The 26,575-nt window shown below is 47.1% G+C and overlaps 1 protein-coding gene across 1 annotated transcript in view; it reads right to left on the bottom strand.

The window, feature by feature from the left end:
• Window positions 1–26,575, bottom strand: part of UFL1 (UFM1 specific ligase 1) — a 199,640-nt gene that overhangs the window by 103,733 nt on the left and 69,332 nt on the right. The window contains exons 9-11 of the mRNA XM_063917010.1: window positions 23,250–23,425; window positions 7,882–8,061; window positions 7,597–7,717 (exon numbers count right to left, since the gene is read on the bottom strand). Coding sequence (XP_063773080.1) covers window positions 7,597–7,717; window positions 7,882–8,061; window positions 23,250–23,425 — 477 coding nt within the window. The remainder of the gene's footprint in view (window positions 1–7,596; window positions 7,718–7,881; window positions 8,062–23,249; window positions 23,426–26,575) is intronic.

Raw genomic sequence — 26,575 nt, 5'->3', positions numbered from 1 at the left:
GAGACCAACAGAGGAGGCTGAGAAGACTTTCTGTTATCAGCAGCCTTAGCAATACAATCCACAGACTGTATCAACACCTGTCTCTCTCTGCTAGCTGCAGCCAGTTCTGAATTTACATTCTGAATCATGCTCTTAAAAGTACGCAACCAGTCAGATGCTTGGGAACTGTTTCCCCTTGGGGATAATGAACACTGTTCACACATGAGGGACCCCTCAGAAGAAGGGGAAGAATTACAAGGAGTGCACATCAGTTTGTCAGCAGACATGATGGACACAATGAGAATGCAGTGAAAACGCACTGAAACACCCCCACACAGACCCCAGAGAGCCCCTATAGAGTAAAAGGAGACCAGCACACTAACACAGCAGCGCAGTGTATAACCGAGTATGTGGATCGCACTATCCTATGTGCAACGGCGCAACCACTGATGTGCTACCCCCTTACTATGACCCCTGGTACCAGTACAGAGTCTGTAACAGCCTGGGTCCGTGGAGGAGCAGCGTGCATGCAGCCTTGTGATCTGCTGCATCAGGATACGGCGCCTTCCCGCCTCTGGATTTGGGGCTGTAAGAGCAGCCCCCTGTAAAAAGTTGCTTTTCAGCTTCCTGCTGCACCATACCAAAAACTGACCTGCTTGAGCATGGGGGCGGGATTATAGTGAGAGGGACCGGAGCATCCTAGGATATCTGAAAGTCTTAACTGTATGGTGCCCAGGAGCTAATCCTACCACCTATAACCTCCCAACGCTGAAGGTCATTCCGAGTTGTTTGCTAGCTGCTTTCGGTCGCAACGCAGCGATTAGGTGAAAAAGCAGCATTTCTGCGCATGTGTATGGTGCGCGGTGCGCACACGCGACGTACTTTCACACAAAACAATGCAGTTTCACACAAGGTCTAGCGACGCTTTTCAATCGCACTGCTGATCGGTGAGTGATTGACAGGAAGTTGGTGTTTCTGGGCGGAAACTGACCGTTTTTGGGGAGTGTGTGTAATAACGCAGGCATGCCCGATAAAAACGCAGGAATGGCTGGGGAAATGAGGGAGTGGCTGGCCGAACGCAGGGCGTGTTTGTGACGTCAAAACAGGAACTAAACAGTCTGAAGTGATCGCTAGCTAGGAGTAAGTTTCAAGCTGCTCAGAAACTGCACAATCTGTTTTTGTAGCAGCGCTGCGATCCTACGTTCGCACTTCTGCTAAGCTAAGATACACTCCCAGAGGGCGGCGGCTTAGCGTTTGCACTGCTGCTAAAAGCAGCTAGCGAGCGAACAACTCGGAATGAGGGCCGTTATCCCTGTGGATCCCTATGGAACCCAAAGTAGAAATAGTAAATACATTAAAATAAAATGTATGGACTTTTCAAACTGATTATGCACTTTGGGGACATCCTTTACAGTAATTTCATTCTGACACACGATGCGTATAAACTATATCAAATATGAGATGCTCTATTTTAAGCTTACCATTAAATGTTAAGGCCCCATATCAGAAATACTTATTTTAATTGCAGTCCTGATTGAACCAGTCTCATCATGCTGAAATTATTCCAACCTCCTGGAGATTCATTTTCCTGTTTCAACCAAACTAGATGATGAGTTCTACATTTGCATCCAATTTGTGCAGTTTATCTTTAGCCTTCAGTTTATTTCAGACCCACACAGCCTACACTCCTCAAAATGTATTTGCAAAGAACATGATGAACTTCTGTGGAATCTCAACACATTCTTTATTCAGGAATATGACATTTCTCCGGCAGGGTCCACAGGTTATCCACGGGATAACAATGGGATATGATGAAGCGACAGCGGATTTGCACCAACCGGTCAAAGATTTCCGGCCTCCCAGCATGCAACGGGCCTGTCCATATATTCCCGCCTCCTGGCTCAGGCAAATCAGTTTTTTGTTTGGTGCAGCAGGAGCCGGACAATGGTCAGAAGGCTGCTGGTTTTTAGCAGCCCTAAGCTTTCTTATTTTACTTTTATAGTCTTACTATTTTTCTGAGCAATCTTTCTAAACAGCGTCTTATACATACCTTAGAAAGAGTCGCTCCAACAACTCTCCGACGGATCATATGTTCTCCTACATACTTGAAATGTAGTTGTAGTTGATGATGTGCTCATATTGCTTATTATACTAATGAATAACATGTGACTGACTGCTAGTGTGATTGCGGACTTTACTATATTCTGTCAGTTTTGTCCTATTCCAATCCTCAATGCTGGTGCATGGGTAGGGTCGGATTGTATGTCACTTTAAAAAGCTTAAAGCGATTACAGTCACAAATTGTGTAGTACATTGTGGAAGTGTTGATTATTTATCATGTCTAAGAGCGGCAAAGGTGAGGAAGATACACTCACAGCAACACCAACATTCATATCATGTTTGTCTTGCAAAGCTGTTATCCTCTCAGGATCTGGTTCAGGATGGTTTGTGTGCAAATTGTTTTAGCTTTCACCAGGGGTTCTTAAAAAATACAAAGCAGATTCAGGTGCAGGTTGGGCTATGTTTGCACAGACTTTATCCAGTATAGCTGAAAGGATGGGTGTGGTTCGTTTTATCGACAGTATCTAGGTCGACAATGTTTAGGTCGACCATTATAGGTCGACATGGATGGAAGGTCGACAGGGTTTCTAGGTCGACATGTGCTAGGTCGACAGGTCTAAAGGTCGACATGAGGAATTTTTTTTTTCCGGTGTCGTTTTCTTCGTAGAGTGACCGGGATCCCAATTTAGTGCACCGAGTTCGCTCGCCATGCTTCGGGCATGGTGCCTTCGCTCCGCTACCGCTTCGCTCGGCACACTTTACCGTTCCAATCGTAGTCCACGTGGATCGTTAAGTATGAAAAAATCCCCAAAAAAATAATGTGAAAAACTCATGTCGACCTTTAGACCTGTCGACCTAGCACATGTCGACCTAGAAACCCTGTCGACCTTCCATCCATGTCGACCTAGTGACTGTCGACCTATAGTGGTCGACCTAAACATTGTCGACCTAGACACTGTCGATCTTCAGACCGGATCCCGAAAGGATAATTCCTCCAACTCCTGTACCGGGTTAGGTTACACGATTAACCCTTACATGCAGTTTCCCACCTGTGGTGTATCACTTCCAGCAGCTGCCTCTCAAAAGAAACGGTGGGAAGTACATTTTCATCCTCACAGGCTACACATGGTTCAGATAAGGATTCATCGGAGGATGAAAGCTCAATTAATTCTACTTCGGCATACGAAGAGGAGGAGGAAGGTCCAGTGGATATAGCGGAGTTAATTAAAGCAATCAAAGCCATTCTATCCTTAGAGGATTCAGTAGAGCCTGTGTTAAAAACCAAGGCACCTGTGTTTAAACGTCCCAAAATAGTTAAGACCGAGTTTCCAGGGTCAGATCAGCTGACAGAAATCATGGAAGAAGCTTGGGCTACGCCTAATAAGAAGTTTAGAATTCCTAAGAAATGGAATTCCAATTATCCTTTTCCAGCTGGGGATTGTTTAAAAAGGGAGGTGGCTCCTAAAGTAGATACGCATGAGATTCGATTAGTGCGAAAATCTACATTACCTTTGCCTTCAACATCATTAATTCTTGTCACGGATAGGAGAGTGGATGGTTTTCTAAAAAACATTTTTTCCCAGTCTGGGGCAGTCATAAGGCCAGCCATGGCTTCAGCTTGTATGGCAGGGACTGCCTGGGCTGATGCATTGGAGGGGGATTTTTCAATAGCATCTAGAAAGCAAAAATGCCAAATAGCACATATAAAACAGGCTGCAATGTTCTTAGAAGAAGCAGCATTGGATATGGGTACTATTGCCTCTAGGGCATCAGCTTCAACAATAGCTGCTCGTAAAGCATTTTGGCTACGTTCGTGGAAAGCTGATTCAGAATCTAAGGTGGTTTTGGAATCTTTGCCCTTTTCTGGAGATATTCTTTTTGGTAAAGAATTGACAAATATTTTGGAGTCAGAAGCAGACTCCAAGAAAGTAAAGTTTTCTTCCACATACAATTTCAAACCTAAAGTTCTGGCTTTTTGGCCCTTTCGTTCTCAAGGAAAAGCTTAAGGTAAAAGTGATTGCAGGCAGTCCTGATACAAGAAGTCTGGTAAGACTAAAAAGCATTGGGCTACCAGAGGACCGGTTGGTAAAACAGATAAGCCATCAGCCTGATGGTGCGGGCCTCCACCTGGGGTATCCCAGGGTGGGGGGCCGACTTCTTCAGTTTGCACAGATCTGGCAGCAGTCTAAAACAGATGCCTGGGTGCAGGAAGCAGTATCTCTAGGTTATGCTTTTGCCTTCAAGAAGCACCCTCCTTGAAGGTTTTTTTATGTACCAGCCCATCTCGGGTAGAGACAAAGGCCAGGGCTTTGCAAGAGGCAGTTCAGAAATTGCTTCAGTCAGGAGTAGTTATTCCAGTTCCTCATGCACAACGAGGACAGGGTTTTACTCCAGCCTGTTTTTTGTTCAGAAGCCAAATGGGTCATTTCGGCCTATTCTTAATCTCTAAGTGAACAAATACATTTGGGTACCGCGGTTTCACATGGAGACTTTTCGTTCCATCATTTTGGCCATGGAGCCAGGGGATTATATGATATCCCTGGATATACAGGATGCTTACCTACATGTTCCTATAGCACTGTCCCATCAGTGCTATCTCAGGTTCGCTATCCTCCAACAGCATTTTCAGTTCTAGACCCTACCTTTTGGGTTAGCCACAGCCTCCAGAGTATTTACCATGATTATGGTGGTAATGGCAGCTTATCTCTGCCAGCAGGGATAAGAATTTTTCCATAAATCGATAATCTTTTAATCCTGGCACAGTTGCAGGAATTGCTCCTATGTCATCTGCAACAGACAAAAACATGTTTGCAGAAGCACGGGTGGCTCATAAATTGGGAAAAAGCGCCTCTGGTTCTGTCACAGCGGATCACTCACTTGGGGGCTGTACTGGATTTCAAGTCTTCAGAGAGTAATGTTACCTCTGAACAAGATATCTAAGGTTCAGTCAAGGATTCAGGAGTTGCTACACAGTCAAAAAGGTATCCATTCACGCAGCAATGCGTGTGATGGGTTTGATGGTATCAACATTCGACATGGTGGAGTATGCACAATACCACTAGAGGCCTCTGCAGCGTCTGTTTCTTGCCAAATGGAATGGGTTGTATCAGACGATAAGAAGGTCATTAGCCTGGTGGCTACAGACATCCCATCTGGACAAGGGGAGACCCTTTTGGATATCAGATTGGGAAATTCTGATGAAAAATGCCAGTCTCCAGGGCTGGGGAGCAGTGTCAGGAAGGTTATGTGGCAATGGACCAAGGAAGACGGTTGACTGCCAATAAATATATTGGAACTTCGGGCCATGTACATGGCACTGGTTCAGGCAAAGGACATTCTTCGGAGAAAACCAGTCCACATTCGCTCGGACAATGTGACGGCAGTAGCGTACCTCAACCATCAGGGAGGATCTCGCAGCCGAAAAGCGATGGAGGTAAGTCACATACTAAAGTGGGCAGAACTTCATCATCCAGCCTTATCTGCAGTGTTTGTTCCGGGAGTCCTAAACTGGGAAGTGGACTTTCTCAGTCGACAAGCCATTCAAGCAAGCGAATGGGCTCTACACCTGGAGGTCTTCCAGACTCTAGTAGACAAGTGGGGGTTGCCAGAGATAGAACTCATGGCGTCCCGTCTGAAACAACAAAGTTCTCACATACGGGTCAAGAACAAAGGATCCCAAAGCGATCTTTGTTGATGCCCTGTCGGTGAGATGGGACTTCATCTGGCTAATGTGATTCCTCCAATCACCCTATTACCTAAGGTGGTGTGAAAGATAAAGCAAGGGAAAGGTTGTGAGAAATCTCTATCCTGTAGTCAAGAGGATTCTCACAACAGGTAATTGAAACTATGCTCAGAGCAAGGAAAGCTTCCTCAGCTCGCATTTATCACCGAATATGGCAAACCTATACTCATTGGTGCAGTGAACGGAAAATGCACCCTAAGTCTTTCAGAGTTTCCAGGGTCTTAGCATTCCTTCAGGCAGGAATGGATAAAGGTTTGAAGGTGGCTTCCTTGAGAGTTCAAGCGTCAGCATTGACTGTATGGTTCCAAAAGAAAATTGCCAACTTACAGGATATGCATATTTTTTTTCAGGTAATGATGCGCATTCAACCTCCTTTTGTTCCTCCTACAGTGCCTTGGGACTTAAATTTAGTCCTAAAGGCCCTTCAAGTTGCCCCATTTGAACCACTTAATAAAGTGGATCTTAAATGGTTAACAGCCAAAGTTCTACTGGCTATGGCGTCAGCTAGAAGAGTATCAAATTTAGGGGTATTATTATGTTGTTACCCATTTCTGATTTTTTATCCAGATAAAGTAGTTCTCAGAACTAGATCTGGGTATCTTCCCAAGGTGGTGTCTAAATTCCACCTTAATGAAGAAATTGTAGTCCCGGCTTTCCCGATACCGGGCCTTTCTGCGGGAGATGCATCGCTGGACGTGGTCCGTGCATTAAGGATATACGTGGATCGTACCAATGCCATCAGAAAGACAGATTCGCTATTCATTCTCTACGGATTAGAGGATGGCCTGCTGATAAGCAGACACTGACAAGATGGATTCGGATGACGATTTCAGAAGCATATTCTCAAGATGATCTCCCTGTTCCGGCTAATGTCTTTGCTCACTCTGCTCGTAAGGTACATCCATCATGGGCAGCACAATGTGGTGCTTCAGCAGAACAGATATGTAATGCAGCCACATGGTCTTCCATTAACACATTCTTTAGACATTATGCCATGGATACCTTTGCCTCTCATGACGCTGAATTCAGGAGAAGGATTCTCCTGTCCAATCAGGAGCGTCCCCACCACTAAATTGCTTTGGAAAATCCCATTGTTATCCTGTGGATAACCTGTGGACCCTGCCGGAGAAATATACGTTATGGTAAGAACTTACTGTTGATAACGGTATTCCTTCTAAGTCCACAGGAATCCCAACCTGACGCACCTGATTCGAGGATCCTTTTACTCACTAACCTCTTCCTTCGTGTACGGAAGGGTGTGCATATGTGTACTTATCGACTGATTAGGGCTATCTATGATGCTCATGCCTTGAGCTTTGGAATACAACTGATTTGCCTGAGCCAGGAGGTGGGGATATATGGACGGGCCCGTTGCATGCTGGGAGGCCGGAAAGCTTTGACCGATTGGTGCAAATCCGCTGTCGCTTCATCATATCCCATTGTATTCTGTGGACTTAGGAGAAATACAGTTATCAACGGTAAGTTCTTACCATAACGTATATTTTGGGTGTCTGCTATGACAGACCTCACATATAATTTAAGAAGTATCTATAACTAAAATGCAGTTGCACGCCATCAGTTCAAAACTGATACAGATGTAGCCACGCTCATCTATGCTGCAATGTATACGCAACGGGCATATGCATCGCAATTAGTTCGAATGCACCGCACTGCAACTGTCTGCAGCGGGCGTTCGCTCCTTAGGCTTTAATAGGGTGTGTGCATCGCGGCAACGATAAGCGTGGCTACATCTGTACAACTAAATAAATATGTAAGCAACAAAAAAAATACTGAATTTAGCTATAGAAATTAACCTGCAGCTTTCTTCCGCCTCTCCTCCTTCTTGTCTTTTTTGCCAATGGTTGCAGTTTCCAGTACCGCTGCTTGCTTGAGGTCCTCTTCCGTTACCAGAAAGACCGGGCTTTTCTTCATTTCCTGGAAAACACATCGCACATGTTGTAGTAAATCTAGAAACAGATCTAGAGCCTCACATATTACTAATTTCGAAGACGTGCTATTTAAATTTTGATTGGATTTTTTTGGCGTTCACATTGTGACAAATGATTTTAGAAGACTACTAATATAAAATGGATACATACCCTTTCAGCTTTGTGCTGCATGAGATCGTTAAATTTGCCAATACATTCACTTATAAACTTCTCACTGACAACAATAGTGTCTCCAAAGATTCGAGCAGATGATGTTTTGTTCAATGTTCTCATCACTTGCTGGAGTAAGAATGAAGCATCTTCCATAGAAAAACAACTTGGTAACAAAGGCTAGGATTTGTAAGAAATGTAATTAATAAATAAAGCTATACGGTATGATCAAAGCGGAAAAAAGGGGCTTGAGACTACACATATCTAACAGTTGTTCTTTAATTAGCTTCTACTACACAAATTACTGAGAAAACTAGTATTTAAACAGCATCTGTAAAGATATGTATAAAACAGGCAAGATCAGACACAGAACAGAAGATGCCGAATTTCACATTTCATTCTCCCAATGGAGCTTAATTTGTTTACACCATTAATATTATTCTTATTTAAAAAAAAAAAAGAAGAAGCTGTAAATACACTTGATGTCTTCAAAAGTGAAACATTTGTTTGTAAGACGTATGATTTGTATAACATCTAAAATCAATGAAAGACAGCAATAATGTAACCATGGACAGGATGCTGTTACATCTAGTTCTATTAGGTAGCAATCAAAATGAAGTGATAATGTCAAAACACAACAAACATTTTAAAAAAAATAGGATTTTAATTACCTACCGGTAAATCCTTTTCTCGTAGTCTGTAGAGGATGCTGGGGTCCACAATAGTACCATGGGGTGTAGACGGGTCAACTAGGAGCCACTAGTAATTTAAGAGTTTGAGAGTGTGGGCTGGCTCCTCCCTCTATGCCCCTCCTACCATACTCAGTCTAGAAACTGTGCCCGAGGAGAGCGACAACTTCGAGAGAAGGATATTACACAGATAGTAGCGAGATTCACACCAGCTCACACATACAAGGCAAACCAAGCTAGCCAGCTTGAAAACTCAGCAACGGCTGAACAATATTACTTAACCAAGTAACAAAACAGTACTTAACCAAGAACTAAGCAGTACTGAACTAAGTAACCACTGCAGGATCACGAGCGCTGGGCGGGCGCCCAGCATCCTCTACGGACTACAAGAAAAGGATTTACCGGTAGGTAATTAAAATCCTATTTTCTCTTATGTCCTAGAGCAGGCATGTCCAACCTGCGGCCCTCCAGCTGTTGAGAAACTACACATCCCAGCATGCCCTGACACAGCTTTAGCATTCTCTGACAGCAAAACAGTGTCAGGGCATGCTGGGATATGTAGTTTCACAACAGCTGGAGGGCCGCAGGTTGGACATGCCTGTCCTAGAGGATACTGGGGTCCATAATAGTACCATTGGGATGTACCAAAGCTCCCAGAACGGGAGGGAGAGCGCGGAGGCTCCTGCAGAACTAATTGACCAAACTTCAGGTCCTCAGAGGTCAAAGTATCAAACTTGTAGAACTTTGCAAACATGTTCGACCCAGACCAAGTAGCCGCTCGGCAAAGCTGTAAAGGAACGACACCCCGGGCAGTCGCCCAGGAAGAACCCATCTTACGAGTAGAGTGGGCCTTAACTGACGTAGGACACGGCAATCCTGCCGTAGAATACGCATGCTGCATAGTGAACCTGATCCAGCGAGAGATCGTCTGCTTAGAAGCAGGACACCCAAGTTTCTTGGGATCAGACAGGACAGAGTCCGATTTTCTGTGACGAGCAGTCCTCTTCACATAGATTTTCAGAACCCTTACAACATCCAAGGACTTTGATGAAAATGAGGAGCCAGTAGCAACTGGCACCACAATAGGTTGGTTGATATGAAATGCAGATACAACCTTCAGAAGGAACTGCTGACGTGTCCGGAGCTCAGCTCTATCTTCATGGAAGATCAAGTAGGGGCTCTTACAAGTCAAAATCCCCAACTTCGACACACGTCTAGCAGAAGCTAAGGCCAACAAAGTGACAGCCTTCCACGTGAGAAACTTGACCTCAACCTCCGGTAGAGGCTCGAACCAATCCGATTAGAGGAACTGTAACACCACGTTAAGATCCCAGGGAGCCGTAGGTGGCACAAAGGGAGGCTGGATGTGCAGAAGCCCTTTCAAGAAAGTCTGAACCTCAGGGAGGGAAGCCAATTGTTTCTGGAAGAAAATGGATAGGGCCTAAATCTGGACCTTTACGGATCCCAACTTCAGACCCATATCCACACCTGCTTGCAGGAAGAGTAGAAACCGTTCCAGTTGAAACTCCACCATAGGAAACTTCTTGAACTCATACCAAGATACATATTTTTTCCCAAATACGATGGTAATGTTTAGACGTTACTCCTTACCTAGCCTGTATCAGGATAGGAATAACCGTGTTCATTACGATCTGCCGGCGGTCGGGCTCCCGGCGACCAGCATACCGGCGCCGGGAGCCCGACCGCCGGCTTACCGACAGTGTGGCAAGCGCAAATGAGCCCCTTGCGGGCTCGCTACGCGCGCCACGCTATTTTATTCTCCCTCCAGGGGGGTCATGGACCCCCACGAGGGAGAATAAGTGTCGGTATGCCGGCTGTCGGGATCCCGGCGCCGGTATACTGTGCGACGGGATCCCAAGAGCCGGCATACTGAAGACCACCCGAATAACCTTGTTCGGAGTGCCCTTCCGAGCTAATATCTGACGTTCATCCTCCGTGCCGTCAAACATAGCCGCGGTAAGTCTTGATAAGCGAACGGCCCCTGCTGCAGCAGGTCCTCCCGAAGAGGAAGAGGCCTCGGCTCTTCTAGCAGTAGATCCAGAAGATCCGCATACCAAGCCCATCTTGGCCAGTCTGGCGCAATGAGGATTGCCTGAACTCTTGTTCTCCTTATGAGTTTTAGAACTCTTGGAATGAGTGGTAGTGGAGGAAACACGTACACCGACTGGAAACACCCACGGAGTCACTAGGGCATCCATCGCCACGGCTTGCGGGTCCCTCGACCTGGAACAATACCTCCGAAGCTTCTTGTTGAGACGAGAGGCCATCATGTCTATTTGAGTTACACCCCAAAGATCTGTTACCTTCGTGAACACCTCCGGATGGAGTCCCCACTCTTCTGGATAGAGACCGTGTCTGCTGAGGAAGTCCGCTTCCCAGTTGTCTACTTCCGGAATGAAGATTGCATACAGCACCACCGCGTGCTTTTCTGCCCAGAGGATAATTCTTGTTACCTCTGGCATTGCAGCTCTGCTCTTTGTTCCGCCCTGTCGGTTTAAGTAGGCCACCGTCGTTACATTGTCCGACTGCACTTGAATGGCTCGATCTCACAGAAGATGAGCCGCTTGGAGAAGACTGTTGTAGACGGCTCTTAGTTCCAGAACGTTTGAGGACTGGATTCCAGACTTGACCACCTTCCTTGGAAGGTTTCCACCTGAGTGACTGCGCCTCAGCCTCGGAGACTTGCATCCATGGTAAGAAGGACCTAGTCCTGAATCCCGAACCTGTGGCCCTCCAGAAGGTGAGGCATTTGCAGTACCAGGAGTGAAATCCTGGCTTTCGGCGACAGACGTATCCTCCGGTGCATGTGTAGGTGAGAACCCGACCATTTGTCTAGGAGATCCAGTTGGAAGGACCCAGCATGAAACCTTCCGTACTGTAGAGCCTCGTAGGAGGCAATAATCTTCCCCAGAAGGCGAATGCACTGATGAACCGATACCCGGGTTGGCTTCAGGACATCCCGGACCATTGTTTGAATCACCAACGCGCTCTCCTACGGCAGAAACACCCTCTGCACTTCTGTGTTGAGGATCATCCCCAGATTAGACAATCTCCCTGTAGGCTCCAAATGTGACTTTGGAAGGTTCAGGATCCAACCGTGTTCCCTGAGCAGATGAGTTGTGAGAACAATGGACTGCAACGTCGTCTCCCCGGGACGATGCCTTTATCAGCAGATCGTCCAGATATGGGATTATGTTCAACCCCTCTCTGCGGAGGAGAACCATCATCTCGGCCATCACCTTGGTGAACACCCTCGGTGCTGTAGAGAGGCCGAATGGCAGTGCCTGAAATTGATAGTGACTGTTTAATAGTGCAAATCTGAGATAAGCCTGGTGTGGTGGCCAAATCGGAATGTGGAGGTACGCATCCTTAATATCCAGGGATACCAGGAATTCTCCCTCCTCTAGACCTGAAATCACTGCTCTGAGAGACTCCATTTTGAATTTGAACACCCTCAGGTAAGGGTTCAACGATTTCAAGTTCAAAATTGGTCTGACCGAACCATCCGGTTTCGGTACCACGAAAAGGTTTGAATAATTACCCTTGTTTTTAATATGAGGTGGAACTGGGACAATGACCTGTGACTTTCCCAATTTTAGGATAGCCTCCCGTAGGATCGCCCTGTCTGTCAGCAAAGCTGGCAAGCCTGATTTGAAGAATCGGTGAGGCGGGAGTTTTTGAAACTCCAGTCTGTACCCCTGGGACACAATATCCTGTACCCAGGGATCCAGGCCGGACAACACCCAGAAGTGTCTGAAATGTCTGAGTCTCGCACCCACCAGCCCATCCTCCAGGCTGTGCGGTCCACCGTCATGCTGAGGATTTTGAGAAACCAGAAGCAGGTTTCTAGTCCTGGGAGCCTGCGGGTGCAGGCTTTTTGGATTTTGCACGACCACCTTGTAGGAGGCTAGGACATTTTTTGCCTTAGCGGTCCTTAAGTACTGCGACACAGCTGAAGAAAATGATGGTTTCTTCGTAGGTGTAGCAGAGGGAAGGAAAGGTGACTTATCCGTGGTTGCCGTGGAAATCCACGCATCCCCAAAAAGAGCCTGACCTGTGTAGGGTAGGTTCTCCACACTTCTCCTGGATTCCGCGTCTGCAGACCACTGGCGTAGCCAGAGTCCCTTGAGAGCTGAGACAGACATGGAAGATATCCGTGCAGTCAGCGTCCACAGGACCTTCATGGATTCCAGCATGAACCCCGCAGAATCCTGTATGTTACGTAGAAACAATTCAATGTCACTTCTATCCATTGTATCCAAATCCTCTAGTAATGTGCCTGACCACTTTACTATGTCTTTAGAAATCCATGCACAGGCAATAGTGGGCCTTAACGCCACTCCTGAAGCAGTGTATATGGATTTGAACGTAGTGTCAATCTTACGATCAGCCGGTTCTTTTAACGCGGTAGATACAGGGACAGGTAAAACCACCTTTTTAGACAGTCTGGAGACAGATGCGTCAACTATGGGTGGGTTTTGCCATTTTTTCCTATCCTCCTCAGGGAAGGGAAAAGCAACCAGAACCCTTTTTGGGATCTGGAATTTTTTCTCCGGGTTTTCCCAGGATTTTTCAAATAGAGCGTTTAATTTTTTAGATACAGGGAAGGTTAGCAAGGCTTTCTTATTGTCAGTGAAGTAAGCCTCCTCAACCTGCTCAGGTGGCGTGTCATTCATGTTTAACACATCTCTAATGGCCTCAATCATGAGCTGCACCCCCTTTGCAAGGGATGTCGCCCCCCTCAGCACATCCCCATCACCGTCTGCTGTTTCAGAGTCGGTATCCGTGTCATCTTGCATAATGTGGGCAAGTGCACGTTTCTGTGGGAACATACTAGGGGATTTTGCAGGAATAGGAACAGAACCTGACCAAACTGCCATAGAATTCTTTAACACCTGAGTTTCGGTCTCAGTATGAGCTATCCTGGTAGAGATCTGAGAGATCATCCCCTTAATAGAGAACAACCACTCAGGCTCATTAATTGGGATCTGAGACAAAACATTACATTCCTGTGTACATGGAATGGATCCCTCCTGAGAGGAAGCATCCTCTGCAGCATATGACACAGAGTCCCTAGACATGGCTATGAGAGACAACAAACACCCACACAGGGAAATGTCAGACACAGTTTCCCCCCCCAAGTATGCCACAGAGAGAGACAGAGATTGGAGCAAACCCACACACAGCGCTTACTGAGGTAGATATAATACAACTACCTAGCGCTTATTGTGTACCTTAATAGACTACACACAGTATTTACACAGCCTTCCCTACCCCTACTAAAACCCCCTGGATTTGCCTGGAGGGACAGCTCTCCCTGTCAACGTCTCTGCAGAGGATCTGCAGGCAGGAAAATGGCGCTGAACGCTGCTGGGTCCGCTCTGAGGAGAAGCTCCGCCCCCTGAACATGGCGCTGCTTCTCTTAGAGAAATAATAAAACTAAAGAAGCTCTAGGAGCTCCCCCTGGTACATTTTCGAAACTGAGTCTGGTAGGAGGGGCATAGAGGGAGGAGCAAGCCCACACTCTCAAACTCTTAAAGTGCCAGTGGCTCCTAGTGGACCCGTCTATACCTCATGGTACTAATGTGGACCCCAGCATCCTCTAGGACGTAAGAGAAAAACATTTTATAAAGAGCTGTATATAGTGCATATAGAATGGGACAAAAGATGAACTGGAAAGTGGGTTCAAATGCTGTTACATGTTCGTCTAACCCAAATTTTAAATAATTTATAAACTTGTGTCTGGCAAGTCCGTTTCAGGGCCAGGGTAGCAAACTTTCAATCTGTTAACCTTTAAACATGACTGGTTACATCAGGGGTGGCCAACCAGTCAGAGGAAAAAAAAACAGAAAAGATCTGTTGTAAAGGGTAAGAGCCACTATCATGCGTGCGCCAAAAATGGGGGCATGGCCTAGTTGTAACAAAGCCACACCCCATTTTTGTGCGCACACCTTTCGGTATGGCGTTTATAGCAGTATGACCTTGTGTCATAATCCTGTTTTTAGTCATGTTGTACAGTGCCACATACATAGAATGCCCCAGTGCAGTGCCACATACATATAAAAACGCCAAAAAAATAAGAATTTACTTACCGATAATTCTATTTCTCGGAGTCCGTAGTGGATGCTGGGGTTCCTGAAAGGACCATGGGGAATAGCGGCTCCGCAGGAGACAGGGCACAAAAGTAAAGCTTTTACAGGTCAGGTGGTGTGTACTGGCTCCTCCCCCTATGACCCTCCTCCAGACTCCAGTTAGGTACTGTGCCCGGACGAGCGTACACAATAAGGGAGGATTTTGAATCCCGGGTAAGACTCATACCAGCCACACCAATCACACCGTACAACTTGTGATCTAAACCCAGTTAACAGTATGATAACAGAGGAGCCTCTGAAAGATGGCTTCCTAAACAATAACCCGAATTAGTTAACAATAACTATGTACAAGTATTGCAGATAATCCGCACTTGGGATGGGCGCCCAGCATCCACTACGGACTCCGAGAAATAGAATTATCGGTAAGTAAATTCTTATTTTCTCTATCGTCCTAAGTGGATGCTGGGGTTCCTGAAAGGACCATGGGGATTATACCAAAGCTCCCAAACGGGCGGGAGAGTGCGGATGACTCTGCAGCACCGAATGAGAGAACTCCAGGTCCTCCTTTGCCAGGGTATCAAATTTGTAAAAATTTACAAACGTGTTCTCCCCTGACCACGTAGCTGCTCGGCAGAGTTGTAATGCCGAGACCCCTCGGGCAGCCGCCCAAGATGAGCCCACCTTCCTTGCGGAATGGGCCTTAACAGATTTAGGCTGTGGCAGGCCTGCCACAGAATGTACAAGTTGAATTTTGTTACAAATCCAACGAGCAATCGACTGCTTAGAAGCAGGTGCACCCAACTTGTTGGGTGCATACAGTATAAACAGCGAGTCAGATTTTCTGACTCCAGCCGTCCTTTAAATGTATATTTTTAAGGCTCTGACAGCTCTGTAGCCGCAGGCACTACAATAGGCTGGTTCAGGTGAAACGCTGATACCACCTTAGGGAGAAAATGCGGACGCGTCCGCAGCTCTGCCCTATGTCGAATGGAAAATTAAATAAGGGCTTTTATAAAACAAAGCCGCCAGTTCAGATACTCTCCCGGCCGAAGCCAGGGCCAGTAACATAGTCACTTTCCATGTGAGATATTTCAAATCCACATTCTTTAGTGGTTCAAACCAATTGGATTTGAGGAAATCTAAAACTACATTTAGATCCCACGGTGCCACCTTAGGCACCACAGGAGGCTGTATATGCAGTACTCCTTTGATAAAAATCTGGACCTCAGGGACTGAGGCCAATTCTTTTTGGAAGAATATTGATAGGGCCGAAATTTGAACCTTAATAGATCCCAATTTGAGACCCATAGACAATCCTGATTGCAGGAAATGTAGGAAAACGACCCAGTTGAAATTCCTCCATCGGAGCAGTCCGCTGCTCGCACCACGCAACATATTTTCGCCAAATACGGCGATAATGCTTCGCGGTGACTTCCTTCCTTGCCTTTATCAAGGTAGGAATGACTTCTTCTGGAATGCCTTTTCCTTTTAGGATCTGGCATTCAAACGCCATGCCGTCAAACGCAGCCGCGGTAAGTCTTGAAAAAGACAAGGACCCTGCTGAAGCAGGTCCCTTCTCAGAAGTAGAGGCCACGGATCGTCCGTGACCATCTCTTGAAGTTCCGGGTACCAAGTCCTTCTTGGCCAATCCGGAGCCACTAGTCTTACTCCTCTTTGCCGTATAATCCTCAATACCTTTGGTATGAGAGGCAGAGGAGGAAACACATATACGGACTGGTACACCCAAAGTGTTACCAACGCGTCCACAGCTATTGCCTGCGGATCTCTTGACCTGGCGCAATAACTGTCCAGTGTCTTGTTGAGGCAAGACGCCATCATGTCCACCATTGGTTTTACCCAACGGTTTAATAGCATGTGGAAAACTTCTGGATGAAGTCCCCACTCTCCCGGGTGAAGGTCGTGTCTGCTGAGGAAGTCTGCTTCCCAGTTGTCCACGCCCGGGATGAATACTGCTGACAGTGCTATCACGTGATTCTCCGCCCAGCGAAGGATCCTGGCAGCTTCTGCCATTCTGTTTCTTGTGCCGCCCTGTCTGTTTACATGGGCGACTGCCGTGATGTTGTCCGACTGGATCAACACCGGTCTTCCTTGAAGCAGAGGTTCCGCCTGGCTTAGAGCATTGTAGATTGCTCTTAGTTCCAGAATGCTTATGTGAAGAGACTTTTTCAGGCTCGACCACACTCCCTGGAAATTTCTTCCCTGTGTGACTGCTCCCCAGCCTCTCAGGCTGGCATCCGTGGTCACCAGGATCCAATCCTGCATGCCGAATCTGCGGCCCTCCAATAGATGAGCCTCCTGCAACCATCACAGAAGGGATACCCTTGTCATCGGCGACAGGGTTATCCGCAGGTGCATCTGAAGATGCGACCCTGACCATTTGTCCAACAGATCCCTTTGCATGGAATCTGCCGAAAGGGATTGCTTCGTAAGAAGCTACCATTTTTTCCCAGGACTCTTGTGCATTGATGTACAGACACCTTTCCTGGTTTTAGGAGGTTCCTGACCAGGTCAGATAACTCCTTGGCTTTTTCTTCGGGAAGAAAAACCTTTTTCTGAACTGTGTCCAGAATCATCCCCAGGAACAGCAGACGAGTTGTCGGCATTAATTGGGATTTTGGAATATTCAGAATCCATCCGTGCTGCTTTAGCACCTCTTGAGATAGTGCTAAACCCATCTCTAGCTGTTCTCTGGACCTTGTCCTTATTAGGAGATCGTCCAAGTATGGGATAATTAATACGCCTTTTCTTCGAAGAAGAAATATTATCTCGGCCATTACCTTTGTAAAGACCCGAGGTGCCGTGGACAAACCAAACGGCAGCGTCTGAAACTGATAGTGACAGTTTTGTACAACGAACCTGAGGTACCCCTGGTGTGAGGGGTAATTGGGACGTGGAGATACGCATCCTTGATGTCCAAGGATACCATAAAGTCCCCTTCTTCCAGGTTCGCTATCACTGCTCTGAGTGACTCCATCTTGAACTTGAACCTCTTTATGTACAGGTTCAAGGACTTCAGATTTAGAATAGGCCTTACCGAGCCATCCGGCTTCGGTACCACCAAAAGAGTGGAATAATACCCCTTCCCTTGTTGTAGAAGAGGTACCTTGACTATCACCTGCTGAGAATACAGCTTGTGAATGGCTTCCAAAACCGTCTCCCTTTCTGAGGGGGACGTTGTTAAAGCCGACTTCAGGAAACGGCGAGGTGGCTCTGTCTCTAATTTCAACCTGTACCCCTGAGATATTATCTGCAGGATCCAGGGATTTACCTGCGAGTGAGCCCACTGCGCGCTGTAATTTTTGAGACGACCGCCTACCGCCCCCAAGTCCGCTTGCGAAGCCCCAGCGTCATGCTGAGGCTTTTGTAGAAGCCGGGGAGGGCTTCTGTTCCTGGGAAGGAGCTGCATGTTGCTGTCTCTTCCCTCGTCCTCTGCCTCGTGGCAGATATGAATAGCCCTTTGCTCTCTTATTTTTAAAGGAACGAAAAGGCTGCGGTTGAAAAGTCGGTGCCTTTTTCTGTTGGGGAGTGACTTGAGGTAGAAAGGTGGATTTCCCGGCCGTAGCCGTGGCCACCAAATCCGATAGACCGACCCCAAATAACTCCTCTACGCATCGCCTGTCCACTGTCGTGTCCATAAAGCTCTTCTGGCCGAAATGGACATAGCACTTACCCGTGATGCCAGTGTGCAGATATCTCTCTGTGCATCACGCATATAAAGAAATGCATCCTTTATTTGTTCTAACGACAGTAAAATATTGTCCCCGTCCAGGGTATCAATATTTTCGATCAGGGACTCTGACCAAACTACCCCAGCACTGCACATCCAGGCAGTCGCAATAGCTGGTCGTAGTATAACACCTGCATGTGTGTATATACCTTTTTGGATATTTTCCATCCTCCTATCTGATGGATCTTTAAGTGCGGCCGTCTCAGGAGAGGGTAACGCCACTTGTTTTGATAAGCGTGTTAGCGCTTTGTCCACCCTAGGAGGTGTTTCCCAGCGCTCCCTAACCTCTGGCGGGAAAGGGTATAAAGCCAATAACTTCTTTGAAATTAGCAGTTTTTTATCGGGGCACCCCACGCTTCATCACACACGTCATTTAATTCTTCTGATTCGGTAAAAACTACTGGTAGTTTTTTCACACCCCACATAATACCCTGTTTAGTGGTACCTGTAGTATCAGCTAAATGTAACATCTCCTTTATTGCCAAAATCATATAACGTGTGGCCCTACTGGAAAATACGGTTGATTCGTCACCATCACCACCGGAATCAGTGCCTGTGTCTGGGTCTGTGTCGACCGACTGAGGCAAGGGCGTTTTACAGCCCCTGACGGTGTTTGAGGCGCCTGGACAGGCACTAATTGAGTGTCCGGCCGCCTCATGTCGGCAAACGACTGCTTAAGCGAGTTGACGCTATCCCGTAATTCCACAAATAAAGGCATCCATTCTGGTGTCGACCCCCTAGGAGGTGACATCCTCATATTTGGCAATTGCTCCGCCTCCACACCAATAACGTCCTCATACATGTCGACACGCACGTACCGACACACAGCAGACACACAGGGAATGCTCTATACGAAGACAGGACCCACTAGCCCTTTGGGGAGACAGAGGGAGAGTCTGCCAGCACACACCAAAAAGCGCTATATATGACAGGGATAGCCTTATGATTAAGTGCTCCCTTATAGCTGCTTTTATATTGATATATTGCCATTTATTTTGCCCCCCCTCTCTGTTATACCCTGTTTCTGTAGTGCAGTGCAGGGGAGAGACCTGGGAGCCTTCCTGACCAGCGGAGCTGTGACAGAAAATGGCGCCGTGTGCTGAGGAGATAGGCCCCGCCCCTTTTCCGGCGGGCTCGTCTCCCGCTATTTAGTACATTTAGGCAGGGGTAAATATCTCCATATAGCCTCTGGGGCTATATGTGAGGTATTTTTTTAGCCAAATAGGTTTTCATTTGCCTCCCAGGGCGCTCCCCTCCCAGCGCCCTGCACCCTCAGTGACTGCCGTGTGAAGTGTGCTGAGAGGAAAATGGCGCACAGCTGCAGTGCTGTGCGCTACCTTAAGAAGACTGCAGGAGTCTTCAGCCGCCGATTCTGGACCTCTTCTTGCTTCAGCATCTGTGAGGGGGCCGGCGGCGTGGCTCCGGTGACCATCCAGGCTGTACCTGTGATCGTCCCTCTGGAGCTTCATGTCCAGTAGCCAAGAAGCCAATCCATCCTGCACGCAGGTGAGTTCACTTCTTCTCCCCTCTGTCCCTCGTTGCAGTGATCCTGTTGCCAGCAGGAATCACTGTAAAATAAAAAAACCTAAGCTAAACTCTCTAAGCAGCTCTTTATGAGAGCCACCTAGAATTGCACCCTTCTCGGCCGGGCACAAAAATCTAACTGGAGTCTGGAGGAGGGTCATAGGGGGAGGAGCCAGTACACACCACCTGACCTGTAAAAGCTTTACTTTTGTGCCCTGTCTCCTGCGGAGCCGCTATTCCCCATGGTCCTTTCAGGAACCCCAGCATCCACTTAGGACGATAGAGAAATGGGTGCCTACACAGTGCAAGATACAAATAAGTCCCCACAGTGCCAGATACACAGGGGTTAAAGTGAGCCGGAACGGGGCAGAACTACGTTCCGTCAATTCCATTTGGAGACAGAACGCAGTACCGTCTCCTCCGGGGGTGGTCTTCAGTATGCCGAATGTCGGGATCCCGGCGCACAGTATACCGGCGCCGGGATCCCGACACCCGGCATACCGACAGCTATTCTCCCTCTTGGGGGTACACAACCCCCCAGGAGGGAGAATAAAATAGCGTGGCGCGTGTAGCACGCCACCGTGCCGGCAGCGTGGCGAGCGCAGCGAGCCCGCAAGGGGCTCCTTTGCACTCGCCACACTGTCGGTATGCTGGTAGCCGGGAGCCCGGCCGCCGGCATACCATACTACACCCCTCCTCCGGCTCACCTAACCCGATGTGTGTCCGGTGCCGAGGGAGATGACGGGTGCCCGCTGAGATTGTGTTACCAGCAGGCGCCCGTCTCTCTACACAACGGAAACTGGTGGCAGGAGCTCACTACTGAGCTCCGGCTTCCGGCTCTGTCAGTGTGCGGTATGGTACGGACGTCATGACGTCTCTCCCATAGTGTCGAGAAGCAGACGCCAGAAGGAATGAACGGTCATACGCGGGAGCAGGGATTGGCGTGTTTTTTTCAAATGTTTGAGTGTATTTGCGGTACTTCTACTAGGGGGCAAACTACTGGGGGGCATTACTACTGGGGAGCTAAACTACAGGGAGGCTAAACTACAGGGGCTATAACTACAGGGGCTAAACTACAGGGGCTAAACTACAGGGGCTAAACTACAGGGGCTAAACTACAGGGGCTAAACTACAGGCATTACCACTAGGGGCTAAACTACAGGGGCATTACCACTAGGGGCTAAACTACATGGTGCAAACTACAGGGAGACTAAACTACTGGGGGCATAATTACAGGGGTTAAACTTCAGGGGGCATTACCACTGGGGGCTAAACTACATGGGGCATAACTGCAGGGGCTTTAACTACAGGTACAGAGAGGCTAAACTACAGGAGGCATTACCACTGGGGGCTAAACTACATGGTGCAAACTACAGGGAGGCTAAACTACTGGGGGCATAACTGCAGGGGCTATAACTACAGGGGCTAAACGACAGGGAGGCTAAACGACAGGGAGGCTAAACGACAGGGAGGCTAAACGACAACTACAGGGAGGCTAAACGACAGGGAGGCTAAACGACAGGGAGGCTAAACGACAGGGAGGCTAAACGACAGGGAGGCTAAACGACAGGGGGCATTACCACTGGGGGCTAAACTACATGGTGCAAACTACAGGGAGGCTAAACTACTGGGGGCATAATTACAGGGGTTAAACTTCAGGGGGCATTACCACTGGGGGCTAATCTACATGGGGCATAACTGCAGGGGCTTTAACTACAGGTACAGAGAGGCTAAACTACAGGAGGCATTACCACTGGGGGCTAAACTACATGGTGCAAACTACAGGGAGGCTAAACTACTGGGGGCATAACTGCAGGGGCTAAACGACAGGGAGGCTAAACGACAGGGAGGCTAAACGACAGGGAGGCTAAACGACAGGGAGGCTAAACGACAGGGAGGCTAAACGACAGGGAGGCTAAACGACAGGGGGCATTACCACTGGGGGCTAAACTACATGGGGCAAACTACAGGGAGGCTAAACTACAGGCAGGCTAAACTACTGGGGGCATTACCACTGGGGGACTAAACTAAAGGGGGGGTAAGCTACTGGGGTCATAACCGCAGGGGCATTACCACTGGGGCTAAACTACTGGGGACATAACCACAGGGGGCTAAAGGACTGGGGGATTACCATTAAGGGCATTAATACTGGGGGCACTACTAATGAGGGCATTGTAAAGGGAGCACTTCATAAGGGACATCACTCCTGGGGACATAAGGGGCACTACTACTGGGGGCATTGCATAAGGGGCTTCTCCACTATGGGCTTTATATAAGGGGCACTACCACTGTGGGCATTACCAGTACAGTGGACATTGCATAAAGGGCACTACTACTGTGGGCATTGTATAAGGGGCGATACTGCTGTAGGCACTGTGTGTATTACAGGGTGGTCCACTACGGAGGGTATTATGTGTATTAGGGGTGCTACTACTGTGGGCTTTGTGTATAAGGTACAATAATGTGTGTCATAACATGAATAAGGAACATTACTATGTGGTGTAATGTGAATAAGATTGTGCTACTGTGTGGCATAATTTTAATTGGGCATACTAATATGTGCCCACGCCCCTTTTTGGGGGTGTGCGCAATACTTTTATTGCATGGACGCCGGGGGAAGGAAGAGGGGGGGGGGGGTGAATTCCACCACTTCTCTAGGACTACTTTAAGCACTGCAGATACATATATGCCCCACAATGCCAGATACACATGCCCTCACAGTGCCAGATACATATATGCCCCCAGTGCGAGATACACTTGCCCACAGTGCCAGATATGCCCCCCATGCCAGATACACATGTCTCCACAGTACCCATTACCCACGCAAGTACTGCTCACCGTGCTGCTACTGTTTGTGAGGGCGGGGAGGAAAGCGCAGCGTGCGCTTCTCCTGCCCCTCAGTTTCCCGCGGCGGTCACTGTGTCAGTATCTCCAATTAGGCGCCGGTCTGTGAGCCAATCAAAGCTCGATGTCCGGCAGCCAATCAGGAGCCTTAGCTGCCAGTCCGCAAGCTCTCATTGGCTCACGGGTTGGCGCCGTTAGAAAGAAGTGTGCCGGGCAGTTGGGAGGCGGACGCCAACTGAGCCGCATACGGAGGAAGAAAGAGCCGAGGGTTGGCCACCGCTGGGCTACATTTTTCTGAACATGGATATAAAAGCTACAAATCATGTGAGGCAAAAAGTGCTATTCTGGCAATGAAAAATTGTCAATGTGGTTTGTTATGTATTAGGAGTTAAGATGTTTATTTTGTAATTCTTTAGGTGCACCCTAATCAAAAGATTATGGCCCACATACCACAATGTCCAGCCAGGATCCTGAGCTTATTGCTTCTTCAGCCGAAGCTTCCACTTGATCCATAATACTCTGACCAACACATATTGACTTCAAATAAACCAGCTGGGTAGACTTGTATCTTTTCCGGATATAACCAACAGGGTCTGGAATCCCTAGCCTAGATAATGAATCAAACTCTGGCACACACAAAAAAAAAAAAGTAATAATAATAATTTACATATAGTTTTTTTTTTTTTTTTTTTTAAATATATTAAAAAGAAACTGTAAGATAAGTCTGCGGAGGATATGAACAACGGGATGCTGTTATATGCCAACTGACAGGGACTATTCCCACTCGTGCGTGTCCACGACACCCACCGAGTGGGAACAGAACCTGTGGCAAGAGCAGAAAGCCGAGCAAACAGCGTGGCAAGCGCAGCAATCCCGCAAGGGGCTTTGTTGTGCTCGCCCCCTGCCAGTATTCTAAGCACCGGGATCCTGGCGTCGTTATGGTGACCGGCGGTATCCCAACCGCCGGTTATCCATACCCAACCCTGTACGACTGTTGTTCTGATATAAACACGTATTTCCAGGAATATTAAAGACATTGCATTTGGGTCTCCTACTGTATGTACTTATCAACATTATCGCTTATTTGATAGGCATCACAGTGGTGGGCAGACATGATACAGATGGTAGATAGGGGAGAGCCAGTGAGGTCATACAATCTGAAGGACTTGTAAAGACTGTATATATCACTGCAAATTCAAAGCATCAATATTGTTCTTATACTTTAACTATTTTTGGTTCAATATCCTCCGCAACTCTGATATACTCCTCCAGCCGCACTGCCTATAGAAGTGCCTGAAGCTGGGTATACACTGGAGTGATGACGTTCCAAAATGCCACTTTGGAACGACGTATCGCTTACATTGTGTACAAAGGATTGCACGCTCCCGCAAACGCTTGGGACAGACAATAGGTTTGATGTGATCCACATCAAACCTAGCAATGCCGCTAGCATCCTTGTTTATGATCTAATGAAGGATGGAACATGAACGTTCTGACCTTCAGTTACATCACTGCAGTGTGTACAGGCAAACTGGGTTGACGGGCATTCGTTCCGATGATTGAACGTATGCCCGTCATCCCAGTGTGTACCCAGCTTTAGTCTCTCATCAGAAATTTGTTTAAAGAGAACAATGAGAATGTAGAGATAACAGGAATGAGAATTTATGGTTGCCTACTTCTATAAGCAAACTTACTCTCCTGCAAAAAAATGTCTTTATCCTAAGACAAGACAAACAATAATTTTACATGTACTGTACTTTCCTGCACACAGCACAAATAAAAGCACACATTGAGGAGTCGGTCCCTTCAATACAGCGCTTCTACAGAGCTCTTTTTGTTGTTCTATATTCTAGAACAAAAATGGTGCACTTTGAGAATATGTGCTTGTTATGAGCAACAATTCATCTCTATGGGTGCTGGCTGTTAGCATAATCATAAGGTTTTAACACAAAAGGATCTTTACACACATTAGGGTAAATTTACTAAGATGGGAGTTCTATTTAAGATGGGATCAACCAATCAGATTCTGCTTCTCATTTATCTATCACCTTCTAGAAGATAATACCTGGAATCTGATTGGTTGCTATGGGCAACATCCCATCTTAAATAGTCTTTGTAAATTTACCCTATTGGGGGGTATTCAATTGTTTGAAAAGTCAGTTGGGTGTCTTTTTTTCCCCTATCTAATAGACAGGGGAAAAAACAGACTCCCAACCGTCTTTTCAAACATTTGAATCTCCCCTATTATGTCTGTAAATTTTACCAAACCTTCATAGAGATAATAAACCAAACAAATTAAAACTTGGATACATTTTCTATTTGATTATGCAGCCCAGAGATATTACTATATACAACTTACTGTATCTCATAGCTATAACTGAGCTGCAATGTTAGTCTAAACAGTAAACAAACATTCTGTATGGAAAATGAACACATTAGCCCTTAGGCTGTGTACACACGGTGCGATGCGCCGTGCAGCCCGACACTGACTAATCGACGGGGCCGATATAGTCAATGTTAGGATGTTTGCATCGTCTATTTATTCTTGCGATGCCGATCCTGCAGGACCGCACATCGGCATCGCAGGCTGTGCAATATATATGTTATGGTAAGAACTTACCGTTGATAACAGTATTTCTCCTAAATCCACAGGATAACATTGGGATATGATGAAGCGACAGCAGATTTGCACCAATCGGTTAAAGCTTTTCGGCCTCCCAGCATGCAATGGGCCTGTCTATATATCCCCGCCTCCTGGCTCAGGCAAATCAGTTGTATTCCAAAGCTCAAGGCAGGAGCATCATAGATAGCCCTAATCAGGCGAGAAGAATACACATGCACACCCTTCCGTACAAGAAAATAGAGGTTAGTGAGTAAAAGGATCCTTAAATCAGGTGTGTCAGGGTGGGAACCCTGTGGATCCTGTGGTCTTAGGAAAAATACTGTTATCAACGGTAAGTTCTTACCATAACATATATTTCTCCGGCAGGGTCCACAGGATAACAATGGGATTTCCCAAAGCAATTTAGTGGTGGGGACGCTCCTGATTGGACAGGAGAATCCTTCGCCCGAATTCAGTGTCGAGACGCAAAGGTATCCATGGCATAATGTCTAATGAATGTGTTAATGGAAGACCATGTGCTGCCTTACATATCTGTTCTGCTGAAGCACCACGTTGTGCTGCCCATGATGGACCTACCTTACGAGTAGAGTGAGCAGAGACATTAGAAGGAAAAGGGAGATCAGCTTGAGAATATGCTTCTGAAATCGTCATCCAAAGCCACCTCGTCAGTGTCTGCTTATCAACAGGCCATCCTCTCTTGTGAAATCCGTAGAGAATGAAGAGAGAATGTCTTTCTGATGGCACTGGTACGATCCATATAGATCCTTAAGTCACGGACCATGTCCACCAATGCATCTCCCGCAGAAAAACCCGGTACCTGGAAAGCCGGGATTAAAATTTCTTTGTTAAGGTGGAATTTAGACACCACCTTGAGAAAATACCCAGATCTAGTTATGAGAACTGCTTTATCTGGATAAAAAAAAAAAAAACAAACAGAAAATAAGATTTTACTTACCGATAAATCTATTTCTCGTAGTCCGTAGTGGATGCTGGGGACTCCGTCAGGACCATGGGGAATAGCGGCTCCGCAGGAGACAGGGCACAAAAGCAAGCCTTTAGGATCACATGGTGTGCACTGGCTCCTCCCCCTATGACCCTCCTCCAAGCCTCAGTTAGGTACTGTGCCCGGACGAGCGTACACAATAAGGAAGGA

This window comes from Pseudophryne corroboree, chromosome 4 (genome assembly GCF_028390025.1).
Source record: "Pseudophryne corroboree isolate aPseCor3 chromosome 4, aPseCor3.hap2, whole genome shotgun sequence".
Lineage (NCBI taxonomy): Eukaryota > Metazoa > Chordata > Amphibia > Anura > Myobatrachidae > Pseudophryne > Pseudophryne corroboree.
This window is presented reverse-complemented; position numbering and strand designations above follow the sequence as displayed.